At 35.5% G+C, this 26693-nt stretch overlaps 3 protein-coding genes across 4 annotated transcripts; 2 read left to right on the top strand and 1 right to left on the bottom strand.

Moving 5' to 3' along the window:
- Nucleotides 1-4520: 4520 nt before the first annotated feature.
- LOC100376810 (uncharacterized protein C8orf76 homolog) lies at nucleotides 4521-9798 on the bottom strand. Its single transcript, XM_002732648.4, has 6 exons — nucleotides 9456-9798; nucleotides 8599-8835; nucleotides 7885-7969; nucleotides 6256-6589; nucleotides 5546-5618; nucleotides 4521-5116 (listed from the first exon to the last, which is right to left on the bottom strand). The coding sequence occupies exons 1-6, from the start codon at nucleotides 9549-9551 to the stop codon at nucleotides 4919-4921; spliced, it is 1023 nt and encodes a 340-aa protein (XP_002732694.1). The 5' UTR covers nucleotides 9552-9798; the 3' UTR covers nucleotides 4521-4918.
- Nucleotides 9799-12191: 2393 nt separating this feature from the next.
- LOC102803095 (esterase OVCA2-like) lies at nucleotides 12192-19698 on the top strand. 2 transcript variants are annotated; one of them, XM_078007536.2, is made up of 9 exons: nucleotides 12192-12242; nucleotides 13145-13167; nucleotides 14092-14162; nucleotides 14727-14807; nucleotides 15337-15468; nucleotides 15821-15886; nucleotides 16474-16614; nucleotides 17372-17431; nucleotides 18450-19698. In XM_078007536.2, the coding sequence occupies exons 1-9, from the start codon at nucleotides 12207-12209 to the stop codon at nucleotides 18551-18553; spliced, it is 714 nt and encodes a 237-aa protein (XP_077863662.2). In that variant the 5' UTR covers nucleotides 12192-12206; the 3' UTR covers nucleotides 18554-19698. The 2 variants fall into 2 exon arrangements, with proteins under 2 accessions (XP_077863662.2, XP_085357816.1); XM_085501690.1 differs by lacking the exon at nucleotides 17372-17431.
- Nucleotides 19699-23637: 3939 nt separating this feature from the next.
- LOC100376661 (uncharacterized) lies at nucleotides 23638-26537 on the top strand. Its single transcript, XM_002732647.4, has 2 exons — nucleotides 23638-23835; nucleotides 25575-26537. Exon 2 carries the CDS (start codon nucleotides 25586-25588, stop codon nucleotides 26396-26398), a length of 813 nt encoding a protein of 270 aa, XP_002732693.1. The 5' UTR covers nucleotides 23638-23835; nucleotides 25575-25585; the 3' UTR covers nucleotides 26399-26537.
- The last annotated feature ends 156 nt before the right edge of the window (nucleotides 26538-26693 follow it).

Raw genomic sequence — 26693 nt, forward strand, 5'->3', positions numbered from 1 at the left:
GTACATATCTAAAAACTACAAACTAAACTAATGGACTAAAGTCCCCAAAGATCCAAGACATCGTAGTGAGAGTAGTTGTTACGTAGAAAGTAGTCTGGCTATGAATTGTTTCATTGTTTGGCGCCTCAGGGGAAGGGATGGATGCAGATATTTTCTGAAGGAGTCGCTCTGCCAGTCCCCCAGGAGTTTGATTAACTCAGTGGGTATACCTGAGTACAACGCCCATGAAGCACCACCCCGGTGAAAACTGTGGGTTGAATACTGATCAGCATTATGCACCAATGGAGCCAAAAGAGAGGCCAGACGTTTGGTGAACATAGGAGGGAGGACTGGCTGGGAGGGAAGGAATATAAAGGCTGGTCCTTCAGGAGGAGAGGGGGTATTCCTGAAGGCAGAATAACAGCTGAAACGGGACAAAGAGGGTGATTGGGGAGGATTGGGAGGGGTAAAAGCAGTTCACGACTTTTTGTTTTGATGGTTTTGGACCACCTAATTACCATACCTATGCCCCATGGAAACACCGGAAGTCACCACGTGACAAATGTTTAGCAGGATCAAAAAGCCGGATGGATGGGGGGAGAACATTTGATCTTTGCAGGAGACCAAAAAACATAACCAAACATATAGCCCAAAACACTATATCTGTTACATGTGAGTGATCAAGCTGAGCATGAATACCAAGAAGAAGCTGTGGCGTCATAGGTAGCTTACGAGTAACAGAGGTACTCTTAACCCGGACGATTCCTTTCATCAGAGAATTGAGGGTGAAATTCTCTGTGAGTGGGTTAGGGGATCCACATTTAGAATGCAAAAGTCTGATGACATTTAGATATTGGCGAATTGAGCTCGGCTTGAGGCGCCTTGCCAAGTGGGCCACATATCTATATAGAACCGCCGGGCTAACAGGGACTGGGCTGTAACCAAATTCTAAGCAGAATTCCAAAAGGGATTTCCTATGAACCTTGTATGTTCGTTTTGTGGAGTCTGCGAAGGTGCGGCTTCTATAGAAGGCGATCTCAGCATCCAGTTCTGACTCCATTTGTCGGAGTCGAGTACCTGCTGGACAAGAGAGAGCGCACAATGAGTCATATGATATGGTAATGACAGAATGAAGTTTCTGGGTTCCCAGTGGGTGTCACTGTGAAGTAAGGAGTAAAAGCGCTGTGCTTGACCAGGTTGGTGTAACCTAGATATAGCATCCGGAATGTCATTTTGCTTTCCTGGGATGTGTATGGCATGTATATTAAAATTGTAAGAAACTGAAAGCCAAAATAACTCCCGAAGAGCAGACATTACTAGCGGGTTGCGAGATGTACCATGATTGATATTGGCCATTGCGACTGCTATCAGTAAATACATGCACTGTACAGTCTTGCCATCTAGGGCCCCATCTCCTAGCTGCTAAAATAATGGAAAGAACTTCTTTATGATTGATATGAAGGGATTTTGCGGCAGGCCAATCAAGACCCCAAGAGGTGTACTGCCAATCCCCTCTATGGAATATACCTGATGCCTGCGTGGAGGCATCCATGAGTATGTCTGTGATAGGGCGAGGGTCAATAAATTTGGTTGAGCCGTTAAAAAGAGGGAGGCAGTTTAACCACCATTGAATGTCGGCAGCAAATTCAGTAGATAAAATGACCTAATGCGAAGGGCAGCGCAATTTGTTTAGCTGGTCTAGAATGCGGTGGAGGAAAGTTCTACCTCCCTTTATGACTCTGCATGCCCATGCGAGTTTACCCGCAAGGGACTCCAGCTGGCGGCGATTAGCATGTTTTCTCTTCGAAAACTTGAGCAGCAGCTCTTGCAATTCATTCAGTTTGCAGGCTCAAAGTTAGCGTGGTGGTATTTATTTCAATACCAAGAAACGTAAGCTTTTGAGTGGGTCCCATAACCTTACCCCAAGCAATGCGGAAACCTAACTGGCGAAGTAGGCTGATGAGTGTGTTTAGGGCCATCCTGCATGTGGCGTAGCTTTCAGCAATGATGAGAAAGTCATCGAGGTAGACTACCATGGCCTCATAACCACGGCGAGCCATCATACGTCTCACACTTTGGGTTAGCCTATGGAAGATACTTGGAGCCAATTTTGCACCAAATGGGAGACGCATATCATAAAGGTAGGTTGGTTGGCTGTCCCCCGCAAACGTCCATTCAATACCTGTGGCTTACTTTGCCATTTACCTACGCGCAGGGGTGTGAGGATGATGATGCCGTCACCTCACTAAAACGAAGGACCGCGAAGGACCGAAGGACCTAACCGAAAGACTGAAGGACTTAAACGGGTGTAATGACTATAAAACGCTGATACGAATTATATAAATAAGGACCATGATTACGTGACAAATATGAGCGAAGGACCAAGTTTATATTATACATATGAACGAAGGACCACGTTTATATTATAAATATGAGCAAAGGACCAAGATTATATTTTCAATAAGAGCGAAGGACCATGATTACGTGATAAAAATGAGCGAAGGACCACGTTTGTATTATAAATATGAGCGAAGGACCACGATTATATTATAAATATGAGCGAAGAACATGATTAGGTGATAAATATGAGCGAAGGACCACGTTTATATTATAAATATGAGCGAAGGACCACGTTTATATTATAAATATGAGCGAAAGACCACGTTTATATTATAAATAAGAGCGCAGGACCACGTTTATATTATAAATATGAGAGAAGGACCACGTTTATATTATAAATATGAGCGAAGGACCACGATTATATTATAAATAAGAGTGAAGGACCGTGATTACGTGACAAATATGAGCGAAGGACCAAGTTAATATTATACTTATGAGCGAAGGACCACGTTTATATTATAAATATGAGCGAAGGACCACGATTACATGATAAATATGAGCGAAAGACCACGACCATATTTGTCACGTAATCACGGTCCTTCGCTCTTATTTATAGTATAATCGTGGTCCTTCGCTCATTTTTATAATATAACCATGGTCCTTCGCTCATATTTATAATATAATCGAGGTCCTTCGCTCATTTCTTTCACGTAATCATGGTCATTCGCTCATATTTACAATAAAAACGAGGTCCTTCGCTCATATTTATAATATAATTGTGGTCCTTCGCTTTTTTATTATTTTTGTAAATTTAATCGCTACTGCATAATTTGTCAACAAATGCAACGTGTAACAACGTAATTCGTATCAGCATTTTATAGTCATTACACTCGTTTAAGTCCTTTGGTCTTTCGGTTAGGTCCTTCGGTCCTTCGCGGTCCTTCGTTTTAGTGAGTACCAGTCACGCGTGCCACAGACTGTTTAATATTTCATGAATATGTGTTATTCAATTGTGTCCGTCACAAAATAAATGTCTATTTGGCAGGTACATAATCTACACTCAGTCAAATCCACAAAGATGGGCCATTTGAAAAACGGGGTAGAAGGATCCAAATTAATTGTCATGCAAAGTCTTCAAAACAAAGCACGTATAAAGGTCGCCAAAAAAATCACAAAATGTGTCTTAGATTTGAACATACCGGTAGTACAAATGTAGTACGAAAACTCCATGCTTTGCAGAATTAAATTATTATTTACAGGCCAATTTCCAACTTTTTGACACCCACACATAAATCCATGACACGCACACAGAAATCCATGACACAATGCGATGGCACCAGTCTCTCTTACTCCACAAATAAAATCAATAAAATTATTGAAGGGCGGCAGTCTCATTACCAAAATTAAAAACAATTGATGAGGTATTAAAAGAAGAGTTAGCAATTGAACAGAGTGGAAAATAAAATAATAACAGGAAAAAAATGAATTCTAAAAATAAACTAAGAACCTACAATTTATTTAAAACCAAAATAGAAAAGAAAACTACTTAACAAATATCAAAACAGTGTACTTTGCAAATCCTTGACAAAGTTTAGACTGTCTGAAAATTGAAACAGGCCTGCATACATATTGAAGACAGAATGTGCTATGTGTGAGAATGACCATGTTGAAGATGAACAACATTTTGCCTAAAATTTTTTAATGTGGTTATTTTTTTTACTGATATCTGATTTGTAACACTTTTCATCCGGGGGGGGGGGGGGGGGGGGGGGGTTATGTGTTAATAAATAAATAAATAAATAAATAAATAAATACTGAGTGACTGCCATCCTTTCAACTTTTCTGGCCCAGCCCATAATTTTCAGCACTCCATACTGGGGGGGGGGGGGGGGGGGGATTTAGCGATATTCTAAATCTCATGAAATTGAAGCGTGTTTAGTATGTTGTGATGCAAAACACGTTCTTCAATCTGTGATATGAATTATTTATACATAGAAAAAAAAATAATTAAAGTTCAACCAATTAAACAAATTTAAAGGAAAATACATTTCATTGAGAAACAAAAAGGTGTTGTTTGATCCAGTTAAATGCAAAATAGTGCAGGAGGTATTGAATTGCAAATAAGAAGTTCCTAATGTTTTATCAAGTTCAGACAGGAACAAGTTTCAAAGAAACAAGAAAAATGTAATCAAATAAGGGAATTAACCTGACAAAGAAAATTTTAATATTACTGTAAAACCATTAATTTATCACTGGCATTTATAATTTGAATATTTCCATGAACTTGAACCTGCTAGTAAAACAATGATTTTGACCAAGATTAAATTTAGCATTTAAATTGTCAGCTTAAATAGAGAAATTAAAACCCAGTAAAAAAGTATGATTAATGCATTTACAGCACACACAGTCCATCCATTTCAAATAAGTTTCCACAAAATATTATAAATCCCAGTATGTCTGTGAAGAATGTTATTGAAGTCACATGACTGAAGAGTTACATAAACATCAATCACAAGCAATTGTTTGATTTAAACATTGCCATGGTTACACTTCATTTATATTGTCTTTTACATTATCTGCCTTTACACTAATGTTGCTATCAGCTGTCAAGGAATTGTAACCATGGAAACCATTTTTCTTCAAATTTTCTGTTCACTCTCTCAGATAAATTTTTAGGTATTTGGTTTCCATCAGTGAATCCTTCATCTTCACATCTATAAATAATATATTTTGTGAGCTGCCGAAGCACTTCAAAAACTTTATCAGAAATGTTCATGCTGAGTATCCTCTCATGAATCTGTGAATAAAGTAAGAATAAAAAAAAACGTGAATCATTTTTTAAAATCTAAAATTTCAGATAGACCTATTAGAGCAATCTGAACTGATAAACCAAGAGCAACACGAGACAAGTTTTATTTCAAGAATTCAAACATTTCACTGGGGTTTTTAACCCTTTGAACGCAACTATTTTGTCCATTTTTATTTATTTTCCTTTTTTTTTAATTTTTTTGTACCGAATAGACAAAGTTTGATGTTTTGAATATTCTTTTTGAAGTTGACATGCAAACACTTCACAAGAAAATATATCCGCAACGTGCGAAGTGCAAACTTATTGGAAAAATAAAATAGTGATCCATTATTTGTATTTATGAATCATTGTCCATATACCATCCCTTTATTTTGCAATAATACAATCTGTCAGTGTTCTAAGATTTGTTTACTTTACCTCTTTTTCAAGTCGTTGATTTCTTTCTTTAGCAAAAGACACCACACTATGTTCCACACTGGAGAGTAAAATCCTATAAAAAACACAATGCAGGTTATATCTCGGTATTACAAAACAATAATGATCTCCTCCATAGAACCGTATCAGACTAGGAGTTAATTCTGTACAAGCCATATAAGGTGAATGACTGCATATTGCGTAGAATTAACTCTGAAACCAATATGGCACAGTGAGGGGTTTGATCATTACACTGTTATGATATAAATTTCCAAATATGCATTTGCCGTTCAATCCAGGGTGATCAATTTAAAATCTTAATGTGTGCTCAGTGTGCGATAAATGACAGATCTGAAACAGTAGTTAAAACAATATATTTAAAGTAATATTTTTTTGCGTGAAGTGCTTTTATTAGTTCACAATGCATTATGTTTTTATTGTTATTCAAACTCCTTTTACACAGATCATTTTTCATTTGTCACAATATTATGCTGATTCATGGCTAGCAGAATTGATCATGACCAAATATAGACAATGATATATGTTTTTATTCATATTTTTAAAATGTGTTTTCTTTGTACTTTTATTTATCATATAATATCCGAAAACGATCAGTAATTTTTATAACAAACTCCTGTGATTTTTTCAGTATGACGAAGGATAATATAAAGATTTATTTTTTTTGTCTCAGCAATATGCAAATGACTAATTACCTTGCTGCAGTTAAACAACTAATAACTTGTAGCGACTGGTATCCATTACACTCTGAGGCCCATTTACATAAAAGTGTTGTGTATCGTCTGACAGTATCTACAACACTTGTAACATTTAAAAGTTCTGTCGCAGCATCTTTCTCTATTTGACTATCTGGGTCACTTAATACTGTTATTTCACAGTCCGAATTCGATGTAACTGTTTCCAGCAATTCCTGTGATCTTCCAGGAACACATGTACTGGATTCAATTGAGTAAGTTTCCGCTAATTGAAGCCATAGATGAGGATTGGTTGGTTGAAGCGTGATAAACTGCTGTAGTATATTCTGTTCTTCTGTTCAAATGAAAATGAAAGTCAATAATGTTATTAGAGCAGGACAAACAAAGGTCATACAATCTTAGTGACATCAAAACATGGGATTCGACAACGTGAATTTATTCAAGACTTAATAATGTGCTATACACATCTGATGAAGTAAAGGTATCTCAACACAATATTCCCTTTTTCATATATCAAGCGATAAATATTGAGCTATAAAAAAAGAAAAATTAAATTCACAGACAAATCGCTAAATTTGCCGCAGTCGTAAAGTCTTTCACGCATTAAGCGAGATCTTGTTGTGACCAGAAAATCACCTATTTAAGCGGGAGGGTGTCACCTGCGCACACACCAAGCGATGATAACAACAGACGCTAAAACCACAAAGGCTCATGGGTAGATGCTTGTTTGTAAACAATGACACACTATGCACAGGTGACGACAACATGCTGTCATCACAGTATTAAACAAACCTCAATACTCTTAAGGGTATTTTTACTGTGAATGTTTTTTGTAAAATATACAGTGTATGCCAGAATCCTGTGAACATTATAAATAACAAAATTTATAAATTAAAATTGGCTGTTAGAATTAGACAATTCCAGCAATGGCGTTGTAACACCATAGTGAGTATAAATAAATATTAAGGTAGCGAGAAGGGTTTGACAATGTTTTTGAATAGAGCGTTCTGTTTTTTGTCTCATTCAGAACTGTAATTTAGCGTAAATAATTCAAAAGTATAGAAGGACAAGTTCGTACAAACTGGACAGTCATTGTTTACATAATTACCACGTGACAGCAAAAATGGCGAACCTTGTAAAAATGACTAAATCCGCGATTGCGAGAGCACACTGTTGAATTTCCGCCTGAAATTTGCGCCATGCATTGTCTGTAATCAAGTCCGTTGAAATGTCAACATCATCCAATCAGAAAACACTTAATATTAAGTGGGTAGTCACATACTATATTGTATCAATATACTGTATAATTGAAGGCATGTATCAGCATTTATGAATGCATTTATAAACTAAGTTACAGGTTTCTGACGTACACTGTATTTGTTCCATGTGATTCTTTTCCCATAATAATAAACACTATATATGAAACAACAATCATACATTAACAATTTGAACCATAGCGATATAAAAGCGATTAATACACTTTTATCATCATGGCCACAAGCAATGAAACGCTTCTATGATACAGATGAATCAAAAGCAACTAAGCTGTTCAAAATGTCAGTATTCATCCGTAGACGTTCATCAATATTTTTGAGAGTTTTAAAGCAAAGTTGTCTTCTAATAGTTTACCTTTTACTTTTCCAGCCGCATGGTATACAGATAATAACAAATTGAGCGCTGCGGTTTTCTGTTCCATGTAGTAAGAATCTTCACACTATGGAATTAAACAATACCATAATTATATTAACTTTTTGTTCAACATAATTTTTTCCAAAACTTTTCACATTTTTATTTACACCTTTTTTTTTTTTTAATCTAATTTCTTTGTTAATTTTGGATAAGATTAACACAACCTCCTATTGGGTACAAATATTTTGATGAATGTAAACATACTGTAAAATGACTAATTTTCACTGGGTTTAAATTTCACTGATTTACCATTTCAGGCATATTCAGTGGGTTTTAAATTCACGGTTTTATCATTTAAATAATGTGTTCTATGCTCAATTTTACATATTCACTGGGTTTTAATTTAGCGCTATTTCCAGTCTGTGAAATAAGCAAAACTAAAACCCAGTGAATAATTAATCCTTTTACAGTAGTTGACTTTTGCACTGACTCAGCTAATAAGGTTGTTGTCCAACGTTTACCGTATTAACTTAATAGATGGCCATATTTTATACGCAAGCATGGTTATCAGTAACCGTGGTGCGAGCTACAAATATGTGATAAAATTGTCTAAAATCTAAAAGTATCATCTCAAAGTAAAACTGTATTACCATATTCATCAGATTTTAATATATCACATTCAGCAAGATACCATAAGCAAGAACCATTACCTACCAGTTGTACAGCGATTGTTTCAGCATCTTTATACTGGGCAAGATTCGTATAACACCTAGCGACGCAGTCTTGTATAACACGTTTTAATGATAAATTGTTGGCATGTAACAACTGCATTGCCAACAGATAATATTTCAACGCATTGTCGTAATCTTTTTTATAATAATATGTATCTCCTCTGTATAGATGTAACTGTATTGGTTCTTCATTTGATGTGACATCATCTGAAATAAACCACTAATAACAAAAATTATAATATAACATTAATTGCCATGGTACTGTTAATTTCATGATAGCACAAACAGATTTTATGAAAATTTATAAACTATTTAAAAATTATTTACCCTGGAGGATCCTTGTGCTTTATTCAAATTCAACAAAGAAGTATTTATTCAACAAAGTAAAGATCAATGAATAACAACAAAAAAGGTGAGTTTGGTTAGCTATATTTCTTTCCCAATTTGTTGATTTTTTCAATGATTCAGAGATAATCACAATTTCGGGGGAAAGTGCATGGCTGTCAAGCAACCTCCTCCAGATTGATTGTTCCCCCGATAGAGTCATTCCAGTTTTTGTCCACACACCCCTACGGATGGATATTAAGGTTATGACACCCTATGGACTTTTATTAATTAACACCCCCCCCCGGAAACTTGACTAATTTGACATATACGGATGGGTATGTGAACAAATTAAATATATCAAAAATATGACACCTCTCGGAATTAAACCATCCATACTTTTTGTAGAAATATGACCCCTCGGATTTAAACCATCCGGGGAAGGGGGGGGGACTGAAATGACCCATAGTTCCATATGAACTAAAAAAAGAATTATAGCTCCATGAATATTCATACCATCTGTTCACAATTTTTTGCTGTGTAGTCTTCAGTTACAAGGTTGCACCTCCCTGTTGACTCTCCAAAAAGGTCTTCGTCAAAGTTAAAATCCATCTTTGCCAAGATCGCCACTACGCACGAGATTCAAGCAAGTTGATCCATCAGCTGATCAATAGTGATGCTTGCTAGCAATACCAGCTGATAATGAAGCTGGTCGACAGTAGAGGGCTGCCGGAATTTAAAGCTGGGGGTCGTCACCTGCGCACGCGCGGGAATTGAGTCCCAAGCGACGATAGCAACGCACGCTAAAAACGCAAAGGCTCAGGGATAGACGCTTGTTTGTAAACAACGACACGCTATGGCCATCTGACGCATGCGCAGGTGACGACTCCCCCCCCGCTTTAAACAAATCAACACCCAAGATAACCTATTTCATTGTTTTATGCTTATTTTATATGAAAATTATTGTTTCAAATTTAATTTTTGAATCTGTTTTTTTTTTCATGTTATAAAAGGGGCCAACCAATAGCAAATTACCAAACAAATAATTACCCCCCCCCCCGAAGAAAAACTTACACATACATGATATAGAAGGGTTTAAAACAGAAGAAAAAAAGAAAAAAAATAAGTACACGTTTTTTGTTCTAGTATCTAGTAGTATCAGTCGACTCCTTATATCATTATATTATCGATTTTCATTTCATCATCGGTATTTCATAAATGTTTTACAAATCAGTGTTTTTATCATTATTAGAGGTGGTCTTGATTTTTTTTTATTTATAATAAAATAAAACAGTTATTTCAGTGGCAGTTAGTCAAACGATATATGAAGGTGGGGTATCAAATAAATAGAGTATATGCCTCAGTTCAAATACACTAGAGAAGATCTTCTCAAGTGTCTTAGCTTTGTCCCATCGTTTACCACGCCCTCTTGTAGCGACTAGTAATTAGGCCGTCCTCGTTTTTAGGTCCACGGGAAAAGCACAATCTTATACATATCTTGCTCGTGAGAAATATCATAGATACTTAATCATCTTCTATCGTTTGGGCTTTTATGTACAGGTTCATTTAACCAAACCATTGCCCCAGATGCTGGATGGTTACTGGTTACATTAAACTGTATTTAATTATAATACTGGTCACTTAACATGTAAATTGCATTGGGAGTACCCAAGGTGGTCTGTATATAAACATTATTACTAACATGTGTTTTGTGTGTATTGCGATTTTTTCATAGATTTGTCGTTGTTTTTATTATTATTTTATAATTATTCCTCTGTTTTTCTTCAATTGTGTTATATTTCATTTACAATCGTGGTATGACCACATACTGATTATTTACATCTAAGCAAAACATGCAGCGGCTTAGATCCATGAAGAGACGCCCGAAGAACCAGATCTTTGGGGAGCGGTCTGAAAACAGAAGAAAACAGCCCGAATAAATCGCTGAAAAATGCAGATGTCTGGCGGATATTCAGACTATTATGAACTGACTGGAACTGAGTAATTTATATATTCTGATTCACGATAAAATATAAGTTGACGGTGTCATATAATGCCTCCATTGATGGGTATCAATGTCCTGTCCTAAAATTTGTAAATTGGAGCTTAATAAATTTGTCAAATGATTGAAACAATTTCATAAATTGCATTTATTTGTGATAATATATCGATATTTCTAAGGTTGCATAATACTAAGAGGAGAGGCTAGCTGGTACAGGTTACAGAAAATAAAAAAAATGCATTTTACGTTTTTACAGGAAATAAAAAGGAAAGTTCCATTTACAGTAAAAAATAGTTTAGACACTTTACAGATAAAGCAAATTTCTAATTACATTTTACTAGTATACGCTTACAAAAAATAAGATCTTCGTACAAATTACGGACGAATAAAATAGCTTATTACATTTTACATCTATGTCTACGAATTTACGTTTTTAATTTACTTAAGAATTACATTATTACGAAAATAAAAACAATTGTTTACAGCTTACGAAAATACCCCCTTGTCGTCCCTCTACTAAGAATACGGTGACATCGAAACACCATCGCCATTTTATCGCTTCTGTGACATCAAAATGACGTAATGGGTGACACCAATGTCGTTCCAATCGAACGAACTGTGTACGGTCAAAATTAATAGACGACTACAAATCAAAACAATATGGACGCTTTAAACGGCCTCCATGCCACGTCATAGAAGCGCTTTGTCACTAGAGGGCGCGACTTAGAGTATTAAGAGTAACTTTACGTGTGAATGTCTCGGGCTCAAAACCAGGGGCGGATGCAGGATATTCAGGGGCATCTTACCATAGCCGCTTTGCAATATAGAAGATAACCACGGTTTTAGGGACGCGCGCCCTCTACCCCTTTCTAATTCCGCCAATAAAAACATTGGTATTTTTAGTTAAATATATTTTGTATCAGCGCTATGACTTTAAAATCAATTGCATTCCCAATGATTATAAATATTATTGTAATTTTTTCCAAGTAATAGTTGTTTTACTTTGTTTACTATCGTGAAAAAAAATCTGCCGGAGTGACATTAGTTGCTTAAAGGGTTCGGCAATGAGAATGCATGACTGGCAGGTACTTTGAATGTCATCGATCTGCCGGATTTAATTGCTTTGTTTATTTCTTGTTTATCTGTTCCACATTTATTTCGGGTACCCACTCTGCGTTACGGCGTATGATAAAGCATACGTAACGCGAATATGTCCGCATGATGGCGCACTCACACTTGAGTTCTAAATATGTACCGGTAGCAAAATGGCGACGCACAGTAACGAGAAGATGATTTTGAGGGTAAGGGGAATATTTTACGTTTCGATCTTTGCACAGAACATGTGTTGTGTTGTTCCGTATTACAGGAGCATCGAAGGCGGTAGCTGCAATTCGGTAGCTCCAGATTGTGGCAGACGTTCTACGCTCTCTATGCGAGACCTTACCGGCTTTATTTTGTCCAAGCTCTTTCTGGGTAAACTTGCTGCCCATGTCGACAAGCCACGGACAAGAAAGTGAAAATATAAGATCTAATATGGAACTATAAACCCCTGCTACGAAGACGGAGACATTAGCGTTCAGTCATACTATTTCGATCGTTAATTAGAACCACAGTCTCTCTATCATGATAGAGGGACTGTGTTAAAACACACACTAGTACCGGTAGTTTCCTCAATTGTAGGTCTCACACCACTAAATAAATTGTAATGCTTAGGTAAATTCCTACAAAAGAGGGACTGAGAAAAAATGTATTAGTAATCAAGTTATCATCAGAAAAAAAAAAACAGGAAAATATTCAATTTAGATCTACACAAATTATATTTTTACAAGTATTTAAGCCGAGGTACTAGTAAGTGTGTGTTGCCCATTTGTAAACAATTTCTAAATCCTAATAGTCGAAACATTAGATTGTTGTCAGTCCCTTAGACCTAATTAGTAATAATAATAATAATACACCTGCACATTTTTATGGACTGTGGCATGAAAAAAAAAAAAAACTAAGCCAGACTGGGACAGTTGACTGTCAGAATATGAATGTTTATTTGCATGTTGTTGTTGCTGCTGATCACAAATTTTCTTATTTTATATAAATTGTGACTTAATCAAATAATCTGTCCTTGACCAGAATAGACTACTACATTAAGAAAATGTATAATTATCATGGAAAACATATTCTTATTATTATTTTATTTTTATTTTAACAGATACTGTGTATACATGGATATCGGTAAGTTAATCCATATACAGCGGGTAGTTTGAAAATATTACAAAACTGATAAATATGAATATTGAACTGAAAGTAATTGTAAATAGTCCTTATGCATGGTTCCAAGAAATATAGCAAGTATCCTCTGTTTTAAATTCACGAATTACCAGTAGTATAGTTCTTCAAATGACAGTTTATCTATAGGACTAATTTATTTGATCTGTCAGTTGTGCACTCAAAGCAAAAATTGCACTAGTTTGCTACTAGTAAATTGAAACATATCTTATTTTGAGCAAATATGATATCTTTATATCAGTAATAATAACAATAATACTTAACTTTATTACACTACTAAAAACCTTCAGAGGGTTTTTGTTTGGTAAGGAACATAAATACAAAGAAATACAAAAAAGTGTCAACATTACTAAAACTTTTTACTGGGTAGTTGGGCTATATTTCCAAGTTCAGTTCAGTGTCGTTGATATCTCTGGCCAAGATTTTGTTGGACTGTGTACATGAAAACACCACAGAGCTGAATGTAGAACTGCCCGCAAAATACATCTATGGCATCAAACTGCAAATTTCAACTGACTGTCAACAGTTCTTTTGGCCTACCGGAGTAGTGTTTTTTTTCAACTAAAATGATTCAATGTAATGTGTTTGCAAAATGGTGAAGGCATTTCAAGTGATGGTCTGTATTTGATTAAATCATTTTAGCTAATATACCTACCCAGAAGGGACTATTGACAGTCTACAACTTTCACTGAAGGGATCATTATTATGCAATAGAAGTGAATTGAATTTGTTATAATAATAAAGAGAAACATATTTTTATTTATACCATTATTGTAGTAGTACAATGTAGTCACTAAATGTCACATCAGATACAGGTCTTCTTTGACACAATAATTATCCAGTATCACTTAGTTTTATTTTTCATCCCAGGCAGAATGGTCAAATATTCCGTGAAAGAACAGGATCTTTTAGAAAGATTTTGAAAAAACATGCTGAACTGAGTTAAGTATTGAAATTATTGCACATACTCATCACAATGCTTTTAAACATACATACTATATACTAGATACATGCACAGTCTGTGTTTTACCAATTCTAGACACTTTTTTTTTAAAGAGGGGGGGCTAGGGTTATTTTCGTTCAACGTAATTGCAATTTTTTTTTGTTCGTATAACTTAATTGAAAAAATAAATTCCATAATTCTGTAATCACAGGCTAGACGTACAACGTCATCAATCAAATATTTTTTTCGTACACTGTAAAAATGTCTCATTTTTCTCGGTATGTACAAGAATTTTCTAGGTTTTCTTTCTTAATTTTCCGTAAAATGTAAAATAACCTTTATTTCTTCTGTAAACTGTAAACATTCAATTTTCACTGTAAACTGTAAAAACGTCTTTTTTTTTTTGTAAATTGTAAAAAGCCCTTTTTATTTCCCGTAAAACTGTACCAGCTGCCCCCCTTGCCCCCCCTTCTTAAACGTTCTCTTTGAAATCCATAAAACTTATTAATCTGTGAACTATGGTATAAAAATTATAATGTTTCATATTTTAAATTCTGTTTAGTCTACATCACAGCACCTAATATTGTACCGTCAATAAGAGTGGAAGGTGAGGATGACCCATCTGATGCCACCAACAGTCAAGGTATGTAGGAGTTTTAAACAAACATGTACTAGACTATGCTAGGAACAAATTCTTTGATTTACAAACCAAACTTTTTTTATATAAGATTATATACATTTCAGTGAAGTTTTCAAATTTTAAAGTTACATGGTGACATGTAATTCAATGGATATTCAGTCGTCGAAGCTACGTACAAAGCTACGTACGTCACACAACATTCTATGTCGCTTGGACGTGTACCACTGTACCATGTGTGACTATGGGCTCTGTGCGAGCTGCTGTGGAGTACCAGTTAAAAAGCTAAACTTTGTGGAAATCCTGAAAAACCAAATTTATATATGTTTTGCACATGTATGTCTTGTTACAGAGGAGTCTCAGCAACTATCCTAAAGTACAGTTTTCTGAGAGTTTTCACCCTTTGTTCTCACTGGTGTTGGTTGCCAGGTGGTGAAAATGCCTGGATGTACAATCTCTGAGAATAACTTGCTCTAAAACTCTAAATCTTTATCCCAACTCATAATCATAACAACAGTTGAATATTTGTCTTCAGATCAAAGAGGATGGTGGTTTTCCCGAAAATCTAATTATTATGATGCTGCAGATAAAACAAGTGTCTCTGATGGTTTTCAGGAATCGTTGGCGTTCCTAGAGATGATATTTAAAGAACAAGGACCATTTGATGGTATGTATGTTTTCAATTTAATTGTGAATTAATAGAAAGACATAACACAGTGACGGCTTGGATGAAATAAATATGGAAGGGGGTGCTTTCTCAAGATGTCAATCACGGATTTGTGTGACATATGTCAAAAGACCATTGTTTTTGCAGCCTGTCCCGCAGGCTGAATCTTGATCAATCGTTCACACATAATAGAATCACATATTGCCTAAATTTTATTTCAATTAAAGTACATGTAATAGAAAATTATCCTTGTGAACAAAAACATTGAATATTCTCAACTAATTTGTAAATGAAGATACATTTTTAAAAAAAAAAAGTCTAGTTTAATAGTTCCAGTGTGTTTGTATTACAGGTGTTGTTGGTTTCAGTCAAGGTGCTTCGTTTGTCAGTTTGTTGTGCTCCATTGGAGATCAGCCTGGTAAGAATAATTTGTCTTCATCATAACAATTATGAGCTACTGTAAAATCTGTATTGGAAGCTGCAACTTCTATTATAAAAAAATGTTTATTCTAATCAAGGGATGTGGGTTTTATTAAAGAATCTACACATATCACAAATGGTGAATTTTTGGTTTGCAATTGTTCAAAAAGAATGGGTGCGCCTTCTATTAGGGATGCAGCTTCTATTACAAATTTTATGTTACTGGTATTAACCGTTTCTCAGGTGCGCCTGAGTCGATTTTATTCTGACTTGGTAATCACATCTTTCATGGTGGTTTACTGATGCATGTAATGTTGTTGCGCGACTTGTAGCCATTATTGTCTCCAACTGTCTTAGGTATGCCTGGACCAATTTTATTCAAACTTGTTTTTTTCATTTTGTTTTGTTGTTCAGAATGTTGAACTGGCAGCCATGTTAATGTTATTTATATGTGTCATTAACTCGAATGTGTCTTGACAGATTTTGTTCAAAGTCTGGAATTCCAGACCATACACAATATGTTGCGATGCAAAATGTAATAGGTTGCCATAGTTACATCTTTACTATTTTGCAAATTTATTTCAGACTCTCCTTTCCAGTTTGATTTTGCTATATTGATTGCTGGTTTCAAAAGTTTATTATCACCACATAGTAAATACTATGATGAACCAATCACATGTCCTAGTTTACATGTATATGGTGATACAGATAAAGTGATTCCTAAAGGTGAGATTTCATTGGACTACTCATGTCATGTGACTGATACATGTATTGATTATTATCAAATTAAACTCAATTGTAGCATTTAGTTAGATTGATACATGCACCCAGTTTGATTTACAAATATTATAATTTCACTAACTTTCACAAATATTGCTAGTCATGGAGAATTTTTTGAAGTTTTGTAACAATCATCTACTCAATATATGGTAAATATATATATATATACACACAAACAGGGAGTCATAGTAGTTTCACTGGGGTACCAGGGTGTCACAGTGATGTTCAATCATGTCCTAGGGAGTCACAGTGACTTTCGCTGTTATCCTAGGGTGTCACAGTGACTTTCACCAAGGTATTTGGGAGTCACAGTGACTTTCACTGGGGTCCTAAGGAGTCACAGTGACTTTCACTTGGGTTCTAGGGAGTCACAGTGACTTTTACTGGGATACTAGGGGGTCACAATGACTTTCACTTGGGTTCTAGGCAGTCACAGTGACTTTCACTGGGGTTCTAAGGAGTCACAATGACTTTCACTTAGGTTCTAGGGAGTCACAGTAACTTTCACTTAGGTTCTAGGGAGTCACAGCGACTTTCACTGGGGGTCCTAATGAGTTATAGTAACTTTCACTAGGGTCCTACGAAGTCACAGTGACTATAATAAAATTTCATCATTAAGAATGCCCTTAAATCATTAAATTGCAAAAAAAAGGTTTTCATTGTCGTCATGAGAAAACACAGTTTCATTATTTTTTTTTTTTAGAGTCCAGTGTACAGCTTCTGAAATACTTTGTTAATCCACAGACCCTAAATCATACAGGAGGTATTGTATATGTTTTATTTGACAATAAACCTAAAATCTGTGTCTAAGGTCCATGATTTGGCTCAATGATTTATAAGATAGGGTATTTCATCTTTGATATCCATGTTCCACAAGTTTTTTGCATGTTTCAAATTTATTTCTGACCAGTGGTGTCGCAAAATGTAATGGATGCTTGTGAGTAAGGTTATCGTCATATTCAAGAAAGAAAAAAAAAAACATGATGTATCGGTACCGTACATGCTCCGAATATAACGCAAAGATTATAGGCACCAAGACCCATACAAAGCCTATTCATCATTTGCATTAGTATTCTTAGAAACGTCTTCAGGGAATATCATTACAGTTTGTTTGATAGCCCAGACAACTGAATAATAACCCACTTTCCTTAACATTTTCACCACCAGACTTTCTAATTTTGGAGCTAACAGACAAAATTTAAGTCAATTTTCAGTTTTTATTTTAATTTGGCTATTTTTGTCCCAATCTTCTGAAGGAAAGTACAGACTATTTTGGGAAATTGTAATAAAAAGTAGGAGCTAGTGGTGAAAAGGTTAATAGACTTTAGTAAATATATAGGTAACATGCATTTGAGTAAAGTTGTAATCTTGTGATCATTTTGAACTTTGTGCGACTTTGAATGGCAACGTGAATACACCATTTGTATTGTTGACCTTGTAATTTCTTGACATCATTCATATAAAATAACCTCTCTTGTAAAAAAATTTTGTTAATATTGCAAAATATAAAACCTAGAATAAAAGGTTATGTATAAAGACACTCAAGTCAATGACATACATCTAGTTTTAATAAATTCTTATTAATTATAATATTTATACTAAAATGTATGTTTATGGTATGCTTCACTTCACCTTTGTATGTAAACAAACAAACAAATACATAGGAAGCGTTGTTGCATATTAAAATGGTTAATAATTATAACATAAAGTAGAAATTTTTACTATTATTCCATTTGTGTGATTCAAGTTTAGTAACACTAATATAAATTGTCTATTTTCAGGTCATTTTGTTCCTGCATCATCACCTCAGAAAAAAGTATATCTTGAATTCTTGCAGTCATTTCTAGATAAGAAAAAAGAACAGACTAAAGGCCAGCAATGTTGATAGAAATAAATTAGAGGTCATTATGCACAATTGGAAGTCAATGTGTTCAATTGGAGGTCATTATGCACAATTGGAGGTCAATATGTACAATTGGAGGGCAATATCCACAAGAGCAATATCAAACGACTGACAGGTGATATACACATCATCACAGGGCTGACTATCTGGACCTTTAAATACAACAAAAGTGCATATGGAATAATTGATGTCTTGGAAGATTATAGTTTAGTTTGAATTTTAAATTTGTTCTGAGCCATGTGGAATCAGCCATATCTTTTTTATCATGCCTTTTAGCAGATAATATTTCTTCTGCAGAACAGGAAATCAAATTTTACTGAATAATTGTTGAATGTATAGTGGTTATGGCTGTTTTATTTCTAAAACTCAATCATAAGATATAAAATAAAATGAACTTACCGGTATTCAATTTCAGAATAATAAATAGTAATTTTGTTTGGTCAATGCAATACTACACTTCAGAAGAGTGGGAAAGAATAGTGTTTGCCTAGACAACTTATTTGACTGCCCCCCCCTTCCCTCCCCACACATTATACCCTGTATGCGTAATCTGCACAGTTTACTCTTTGAGTGGAAATTATAAACTTGTATATTTTTTAGCATTTAATTTAGTCTTGTTCAGCACATGCAAGCAGTTTTTTTTTTGGACACATGGCATTACCGTATTTGTTCTATTAGTAGCGCATGCACTTACGTAAATTACAGTAGATTGTTTTTGGTCAAAACAAGTAATATTTAAATGATTTACCGAGGTATTCAGCCAATACATTTTTTGCTATTGAAGTGTACTTTACATTATTACAATATGCATTATTTAAATGATTTTCTCTTATTTATTTAGTTTTTTGTATCTTCTGAAATGTCAAATCAAGCATCAAGATTTCAATGAGACTGAGTGAATTGTTATTTTCTCTGGATATGGGAAATGGCAACACCCATATTTCTCAAGCCATATTAGGAACAATACCAGTATGTTGGATAAACACCATCATTTTAGAAGTGATTCCCATAACAGCAGTGCACTGTTACGTGACACCTAATCTTGTATTATGACCAGGGAGTTGTTATAATAAATTTTTTGTGAAGAAATTACTAATATAATTATATTTTTCTTCATTTTTCTCCTACACAGTATTATTAGTGATTTTTATCGTCGATTAGTGCATATTTAATACCCAACTCTCAAAAATGATCTTAATTTTTTTTTTTCATTTTGTGTATAGAAATCATTCAAGATTGATTAGATTTTTCAAAAAGTCCAGATAACAAAATTACAGACAAAATAAATGACAAGTTGGTAGGCTGAGCAAAGCAAATTAGAATGAGATATGTCTGGAATTTGGATTCATAAATTTGTACGATAATACACTTTGTGCAAAACTATGACCAAAAATTTGAAATTTGTCCACTCGAGTACTGGCTTGACGATGCTATAATCATGTTTTGTTTGTGAGATCCTGGATATATTTATTTGGTAACATTTAAGTTTCGAATATTCGCGGCAGACTTTAAATTTGATATAATTGCATAAAAATTTGATCAAGGTTGTTAAACCTGTGACATGGGTCGATTCTAGTCGGAGTATGGCCCACAACTAGTAAATATTTATGTTTGATCTGAATAAATTCATGGTGATACATTGTGCTTTGAACAAATGTTCATACACATCGTGGGTAAAACTTTGGTGATAATTTATTAACACGAGTATTAAAGTAAGTAAGTTACATGATTTGTCCAGATTATTTGGCTTGTGGTTCAGCGTGGTGATGTAACATACCAAATTTCAAATCAATCAGATAGCTGCATCAGTAAAAACTTCTTTCTGTTTGGAAAACATCCAAGATGGACGCCAAACCATGTGACTATTCATAACAAGCTTTACTTTAATGTCCTTTAAAGCTACTGTAAGACAAACAGTTTCTAGGCCCTCAGAAAGCGGTAAATATTGTCACTTTTTGTTTAACTTCAATCCAAGATAGCGACCAAACCATGTGATCGATTATAATTACTTTTCTCATAAGATATGACCAGACATATTATTTACAAAATATGAAGTTTATTGGTGGTAGCATTCAAGAGAAACAAATACCCAAACATTTGGTATTTTTGGTATAAATCCAAGATGGTGACCAGACCATGTGACTGATCTAAATTATATTAGCCATACATTGTCAACAATCTGAAATGGCTGCCAAACCATGCAACTTATCACAATTATATTTGGTTTTTCTTAAAAAAGCTATGGTCATGCATATTATATCCTAAAAATCAAAGTGATTTGTTGAAGTATTCAAGATAAACAAATGCCTAAACTTTTGGTAATTTTTTGTGAAAAATCCAAGGTGGCGGCCTCACCACATGACTGATCTAAATTGTATTATTGTTCATGTAAGAAGCTATGGCCATACATATTATATACAAAATATCAAGTTGATCAAGAAGCAGCCATCAGAAACAAATGCCCAAACTTTTTTTTTTAAATCCAAGAGTTAAACAGAAATCCAAAATGGCGGCCAAACCATGTGACCAACCATAAAATATTCTCAAACTTAAATGTGCTTCACATATAGATGCTAAAAAACAAATTTCAGATGAATGTGTTCTGAAGTAGAAGTTTTCAAAAACATGGCCGCTAAAGTTTTTATTGCATCCAATAAGGCTGCTGAACTAATTGACCAATCAAAATAATAATGATGACAAATGGGCTTCAAGCACTTGGAACTTGATATAGAGGATTATTAGCCGTCAAATCAGATATAGTAATGAAACACGCAGAAAGATCTTCAACAACAAACCAACTGTTAACTGCTGTTAATTGAACATCGAGTGGGCGTGGTCATTTATGTAACTCGATGTCCGTAACTCGAACAATTCAGCATCTATTTTCTTTCAGGGGCGGGTAACTTCAATCACGGTTCGTTGAGTCAGTCAGGAAGCCTCCTAATATCATCGCTAGAGGTCGCTCTATAAGTGAATGTCATCGTGACTTCCTAATAAGGTAGAAGTCTACTCATGAATGTAAATACCCAGAATTTATTCATTTTGTAATAAATTGTACTTCTGGGCAATATAATTGTATAAATTGTGGACTGATGACGTAGGCTGAAAAAAATATATACTAGTATATAGTGATTGGCGTAGTGTTGTGCTCAATTATTTTAACAATCAAAGTGTCAAACATGCAATTGTGTTTCATGGAATCGTTCCAAAAATAACCATGTTTGAACAAATATTAAGACAAGTTTCTCAAAATACATGCGATTTATGACCAACATTCTCAAAAATTATGAATAGGAAGTCGCGAGATAGAGAGTGTTGACCACAAGATACGTCGCCACGGTGGCCACGAGATAGGAAGTCATGGCCACGAGATAATAAGTCGTGGCCACGAGATAGGAAGTCATGGCCACGAGATAGAAAGTCGTTGCCACGAGATAATAAGTCTTGGCCACGAGATAGAAAGTCGTTGCCACGAGATAATAAGTCTTGGCCACGAGATAGTAAGTCTTGGCCACGAGATAGTAAGTCTTGGCCACGAGATAAAAAGTCGTTGCCACGAGATAATAAGTCTTGGCCACGAGATAGTAAGTCTTGGCCACGAGATAGTAAGTCTTGGCCACGAGATAATAAGTCGTGGCCACGAGATAATAAGTCTTGGCCACGAGATAGTAAGTCTTGGCCACGAGATAATAAGTCGTGGCCACGAGATAGTAAGTCTTGGCCACGAGATAGTAAGTCTTGGCCACGGGATAGTAAGTCGTGGCCACTAGATAATAAGTCGTGGCCACGAGATAATAAGTCGTGGCCATGAGATAGTAAGTCGTGGCCACGAGACAATAAATCGTGGCCACGAGATAGTAAGTCTTGGCCACGAGATAGTAAGTCTTGGCCACGGGATAGTAAGACTTGGCCACGGGATAGTAAGTCGTGGCCACGAGATAGTAAGTCTTGGCAACGAGATAGTAAGTCGTGGCCACTAGATAATAAGTCATGGCCACGAGATAATAAGTCGTGTCCATGAGATAGTAAGTCGTGGCCACGAGATAATAAATCGTGGTCACGAGATAGTAAGTCTTGGCCAAATATCAGAAACTTGAAAATGACATTCATTTTAAATCAAAACACAATTATTAGGTTCAGGCAACCATGGATGTACTAGTACATCCATGAAGCCAACTTAAAGATACAATCTCATCATAAGAAATCTTGCTCAATGATTACAATATCGGCGTTTGGCATGGCGTCACGTTGGATTTGGATGGCACTGCAAGGGAACGTTGGAATAGCTGAATACAATTTCATTCATAATTGTATGCAAGTCTGGGTGTAAATTTAATTTCTCTCAGATCACTTTCAACAAAATCTATTTGCCCACAGAAAAGCCAGCGATTTCGACTTGAACCGCGCCTGCTCTTCCGATCCGATCCGATCGGCAGCATTCCAAGTTTGTTTTGCGAATTCGAAAATCAATTTTCAAATTGAAGGTTCTTTCAGAAACAGGGGAATTATCAGAATGTATATGGGAAAACATATACTCATTAAAATAAAATAAAATAATCAATTAAAATGTACAATTATATCCATAATGAACCTTACAATTGAGACGAAAGTTCGAAGTCATGTCTTATGGGGGAATTAAATAAAAACATTACTATTCGAAGATACTAAGCTCATCGTGTCATCAACAATATTGTTACAACAGACCACCCTATGATGATAAAAAAAGTTCAGTTATTTAGTGCCTCTACCCATAATCCTCCGTATTCCATTTAGTTATTATGTCGTGATACCAGGTACTAATTTCGGTCGGGTTAAACACCGACGAATAGATCGTCAAGCCCCTGTGGTCCTGCGGGACGGTGGTTTACGCAACTGTTAACGTTTCAAACCCCAGTCGTACACAGAAGATGTTACTCCTTAATTCCTGTATAGTGCCGCCCTTTCTAAACATCACGTGACACCTCAATCTACTTTCTATACATCACGTGTCCTCTTAGTCTACCAATCAGCGTCGTTCTTGGACAGGTTCCTACATGCAGTGTTCATGCACAGTCCCTCTATATATCGACTCTATACAGAGACTGTGGTTCATGATAGAACATTTCTATCTGCTTAAAACTAGCTCCTCGTATACATAACAAAACTCGTTTAACCGTGCGATCTGCGAGGCTTGTATCGGAACAACTTTATACGAACACAAACTGACAATTTTGACAGAAGATTGTGGTTGCAAAATATTTACGTCGATTTTACTAGCCACCCAGGTAAGGGCGTGTTTTTTATTTCTGTTGACAATTGTACCTTGTTATAAATTCTACAATTTCCCCTCTCTATACTAAATTAACTGAATGTAATACAGTATGAGTTTTAACTGATCCAGTGTGTCTGTAGTGCTATATTTCTTTTGAAAAACAGTTATGTGTTTTGTCCATACCGTTCCGCATGCTTACCTATACGCGAAACCGATATAGAAACATCATGGCGGACCACGTCAGACAAAACTATCTTTGCTGCTTCTTCTTCTTACAAAACGTTATAAAAAATTTATAAAACTATTCAAATACCGACTGTTAAAAAACATTGATATATCTTCTGTGAATAGCGAGTATTGTTATGACGAACACTTAATCTACGAATTAAAAAAACTATTTTTTCCATCACAGCTAGCCGGTGTATTTTTAAAACTCAAACAACGGCTGTACATGACGTGTATGTATCAGCTTAATTGCAAATATATTATAAAACAAAAATTAACCATACGTTATTGGAAGGTTATACATAACTTACAACTACATATTCGGTATTGACACAATCCAACCTAGGTGGACTTTCTTTCTTTGTTATTTTAAGGTGATCACACTCTTTAATGCGCATAGTAGGAACAAGTTGTAACATGATTCCAGTGCTATCTGTTATAAAAGAATGCCGCCATTAGTCGTCAATGTCTGTCAATATGCCGCGAGTTTCTATTCTAAATCACTCACAATTCCACGCATAGTATTGCGGCCTTAAATAGACACACACTGATAGATATATTGTGTCTGTTCCATTCTGAACCCAGTGATATCAAATGTATTAAAACAGCGTTACAAACATGGACATTCAATTTAAAATTAATTAATCGATTTCTATTAGATTTTCATTACTTTTGTTCAGTATCCTAGCATCCTTCTGTCGATATTTTATCTGTTACCATAACGCCCGTGATATCAATTAATCAACTCTCCCCCTAATTTGTTGCGTTCCTTTGTGTCAGTATTGTACGACATACAGCGTATACCTTTATATTTAGGCCCTTCCTGCTGTGTGTGTGTAAACGATACGTTCTGTTCGCGGTGTAATTAAGTAATATCTATTGTTGACGGGTTTAAAATGAGTTTTCTTGCCAGAAATGGCAATTAAAAACTCACATAACATTTGAAATCGATCAAACATCACTTCTGTTCATGAATATACGTGGTCTTCGTTCAGATAGCAGCATTTTATCATAATTTATTTGAAACGAAATTGTGCTCTGACTCAGAATAAAAATAATGACACACTATCGAAATTGGTCTCAACATTGATCACGGTAACATGGGATATTTTGGCATCAGATAATCAATTTAATTCACGGGTGAATAGTATCCCTGGTGAACAGGCAAATCTCGATTAAAATTTGTTAAAGAACTCTCCACGGAATAAACTAATATATAGACTGAAACAGCCACTCCCGTTGTGAACATTCATCGCCCCTGCTGCTCGCTTGCCAATTCATTGCCTATGTTCTGCAAATAGAATGTAATTCAGACACGGAATTAGTAGTTATAATCGAGCAAACGATCTTGTATTTAATTTTTGAAGGACGGCCGATTTTCACCTTTAATTTTTTTATTTCACGATCGACGCATGGAATCGAGAGTACTGAACGATTATGAAGAAATGAAAGCCTGTGATATAATTTTACTGCAAACTATGTTTATGATGTTTACGTTACTAATAATTTATCTTCTTTCTTTCATAGAATAAATAAACATGGCTGACAACAAACCCATGTCCAAAATTATCCAAAATATTGATGAAGTCATCAAAAAATGGGCTCTGAAAGGAAAGGACAACCAGGATAAGTACGTTGTGGAAATTGTTAAAAATGGTCTGGAATTCATGCAAATCGGTGAAATAAATTATAAAGCCGTGAAAAAGATGGTTCCGTGTCCAGATAATCCAAATGAGTATATTCCGAGTGGAGCCGAGGCCGGGGAGGCCACTCCTAACACGTGTACGCGCACTGTACATACCACGTCGTTCGTAAACGCTACATCTGCAGCGGAACAAAAACACCATTTCCGGGTTGAACGCACTAATACCACTTGCTATAGTTGGTCGATGAGCAGCGGACACACCTTCAGTTCTCGGGCGGGCATTTCTCTAACGCCCCCAAACGCGTGTATAGAAGCGAGCGTGGAGTTCGGAAAGACGACGGAGGAGTCGACGGAAGAAGTAAACGCATCTGAGAAAACACGGACAAACGTCATTGAATGTGACGTAATCGTCCCGAAAGGGAAGCGGGTGAATGTGAACTTGAACATCACCGAGGAAGACTTAATCGCGAAATATGACGTAGAATATCGTATTGAAGGGGAAGTAACTGTTATTATTAAGAAAGGGGAGAAAATAGACTCCGATCGGCATGGCCAAGCTCAGGATATCTTCCGCGGTATGGATGGCTTCAAGGTATTTCCCAAAACAGAAAAACGGAAAGGTTTCGCTAAATTTATTAACAAGGGTATTTTTATGTCGAAAAGAGAAATAAGACAAGAATTGGAAATGAGAGACGAAGATTTATAATTTGAACTGATCATGGCGGTCGAGATCACTTCTCTCAGGCCGATTTGTTTGATCATAGATAGAAGAGGTTTGACCGTAACTGTATGTTTGTTTGTTTTTTATAAAAGGATAGAAACAGTTATCATGAATTTAGTACACTGCCATCAATATTCGTCACTGGCAAAAATTCCAGTACCGACATTACAATTTCATTCAATCCAAACACTGTGATAACGACTTTCCGTTTTCGACATTGTGAAATTCTTCCGTTTTTATGGAGTATACCGTATTTTTACGAAATAATATCATACATGAT

This window comes from Saccoglossus kowalevskii, chromosome 7, assembly GCF_978046115.1.
Source record: "Saccoglossus kowalevskii chromosome 7, keSacKowa6.1, whole genome shotgun sequence".
Taxonomy (NCBI): domain Eukaryota; kingdom Metazoa; phylum Hemichordata; class Enteropneusta; family Harrimaniidae; genus Saccoglossus; species Saccoglossus kowalevskii.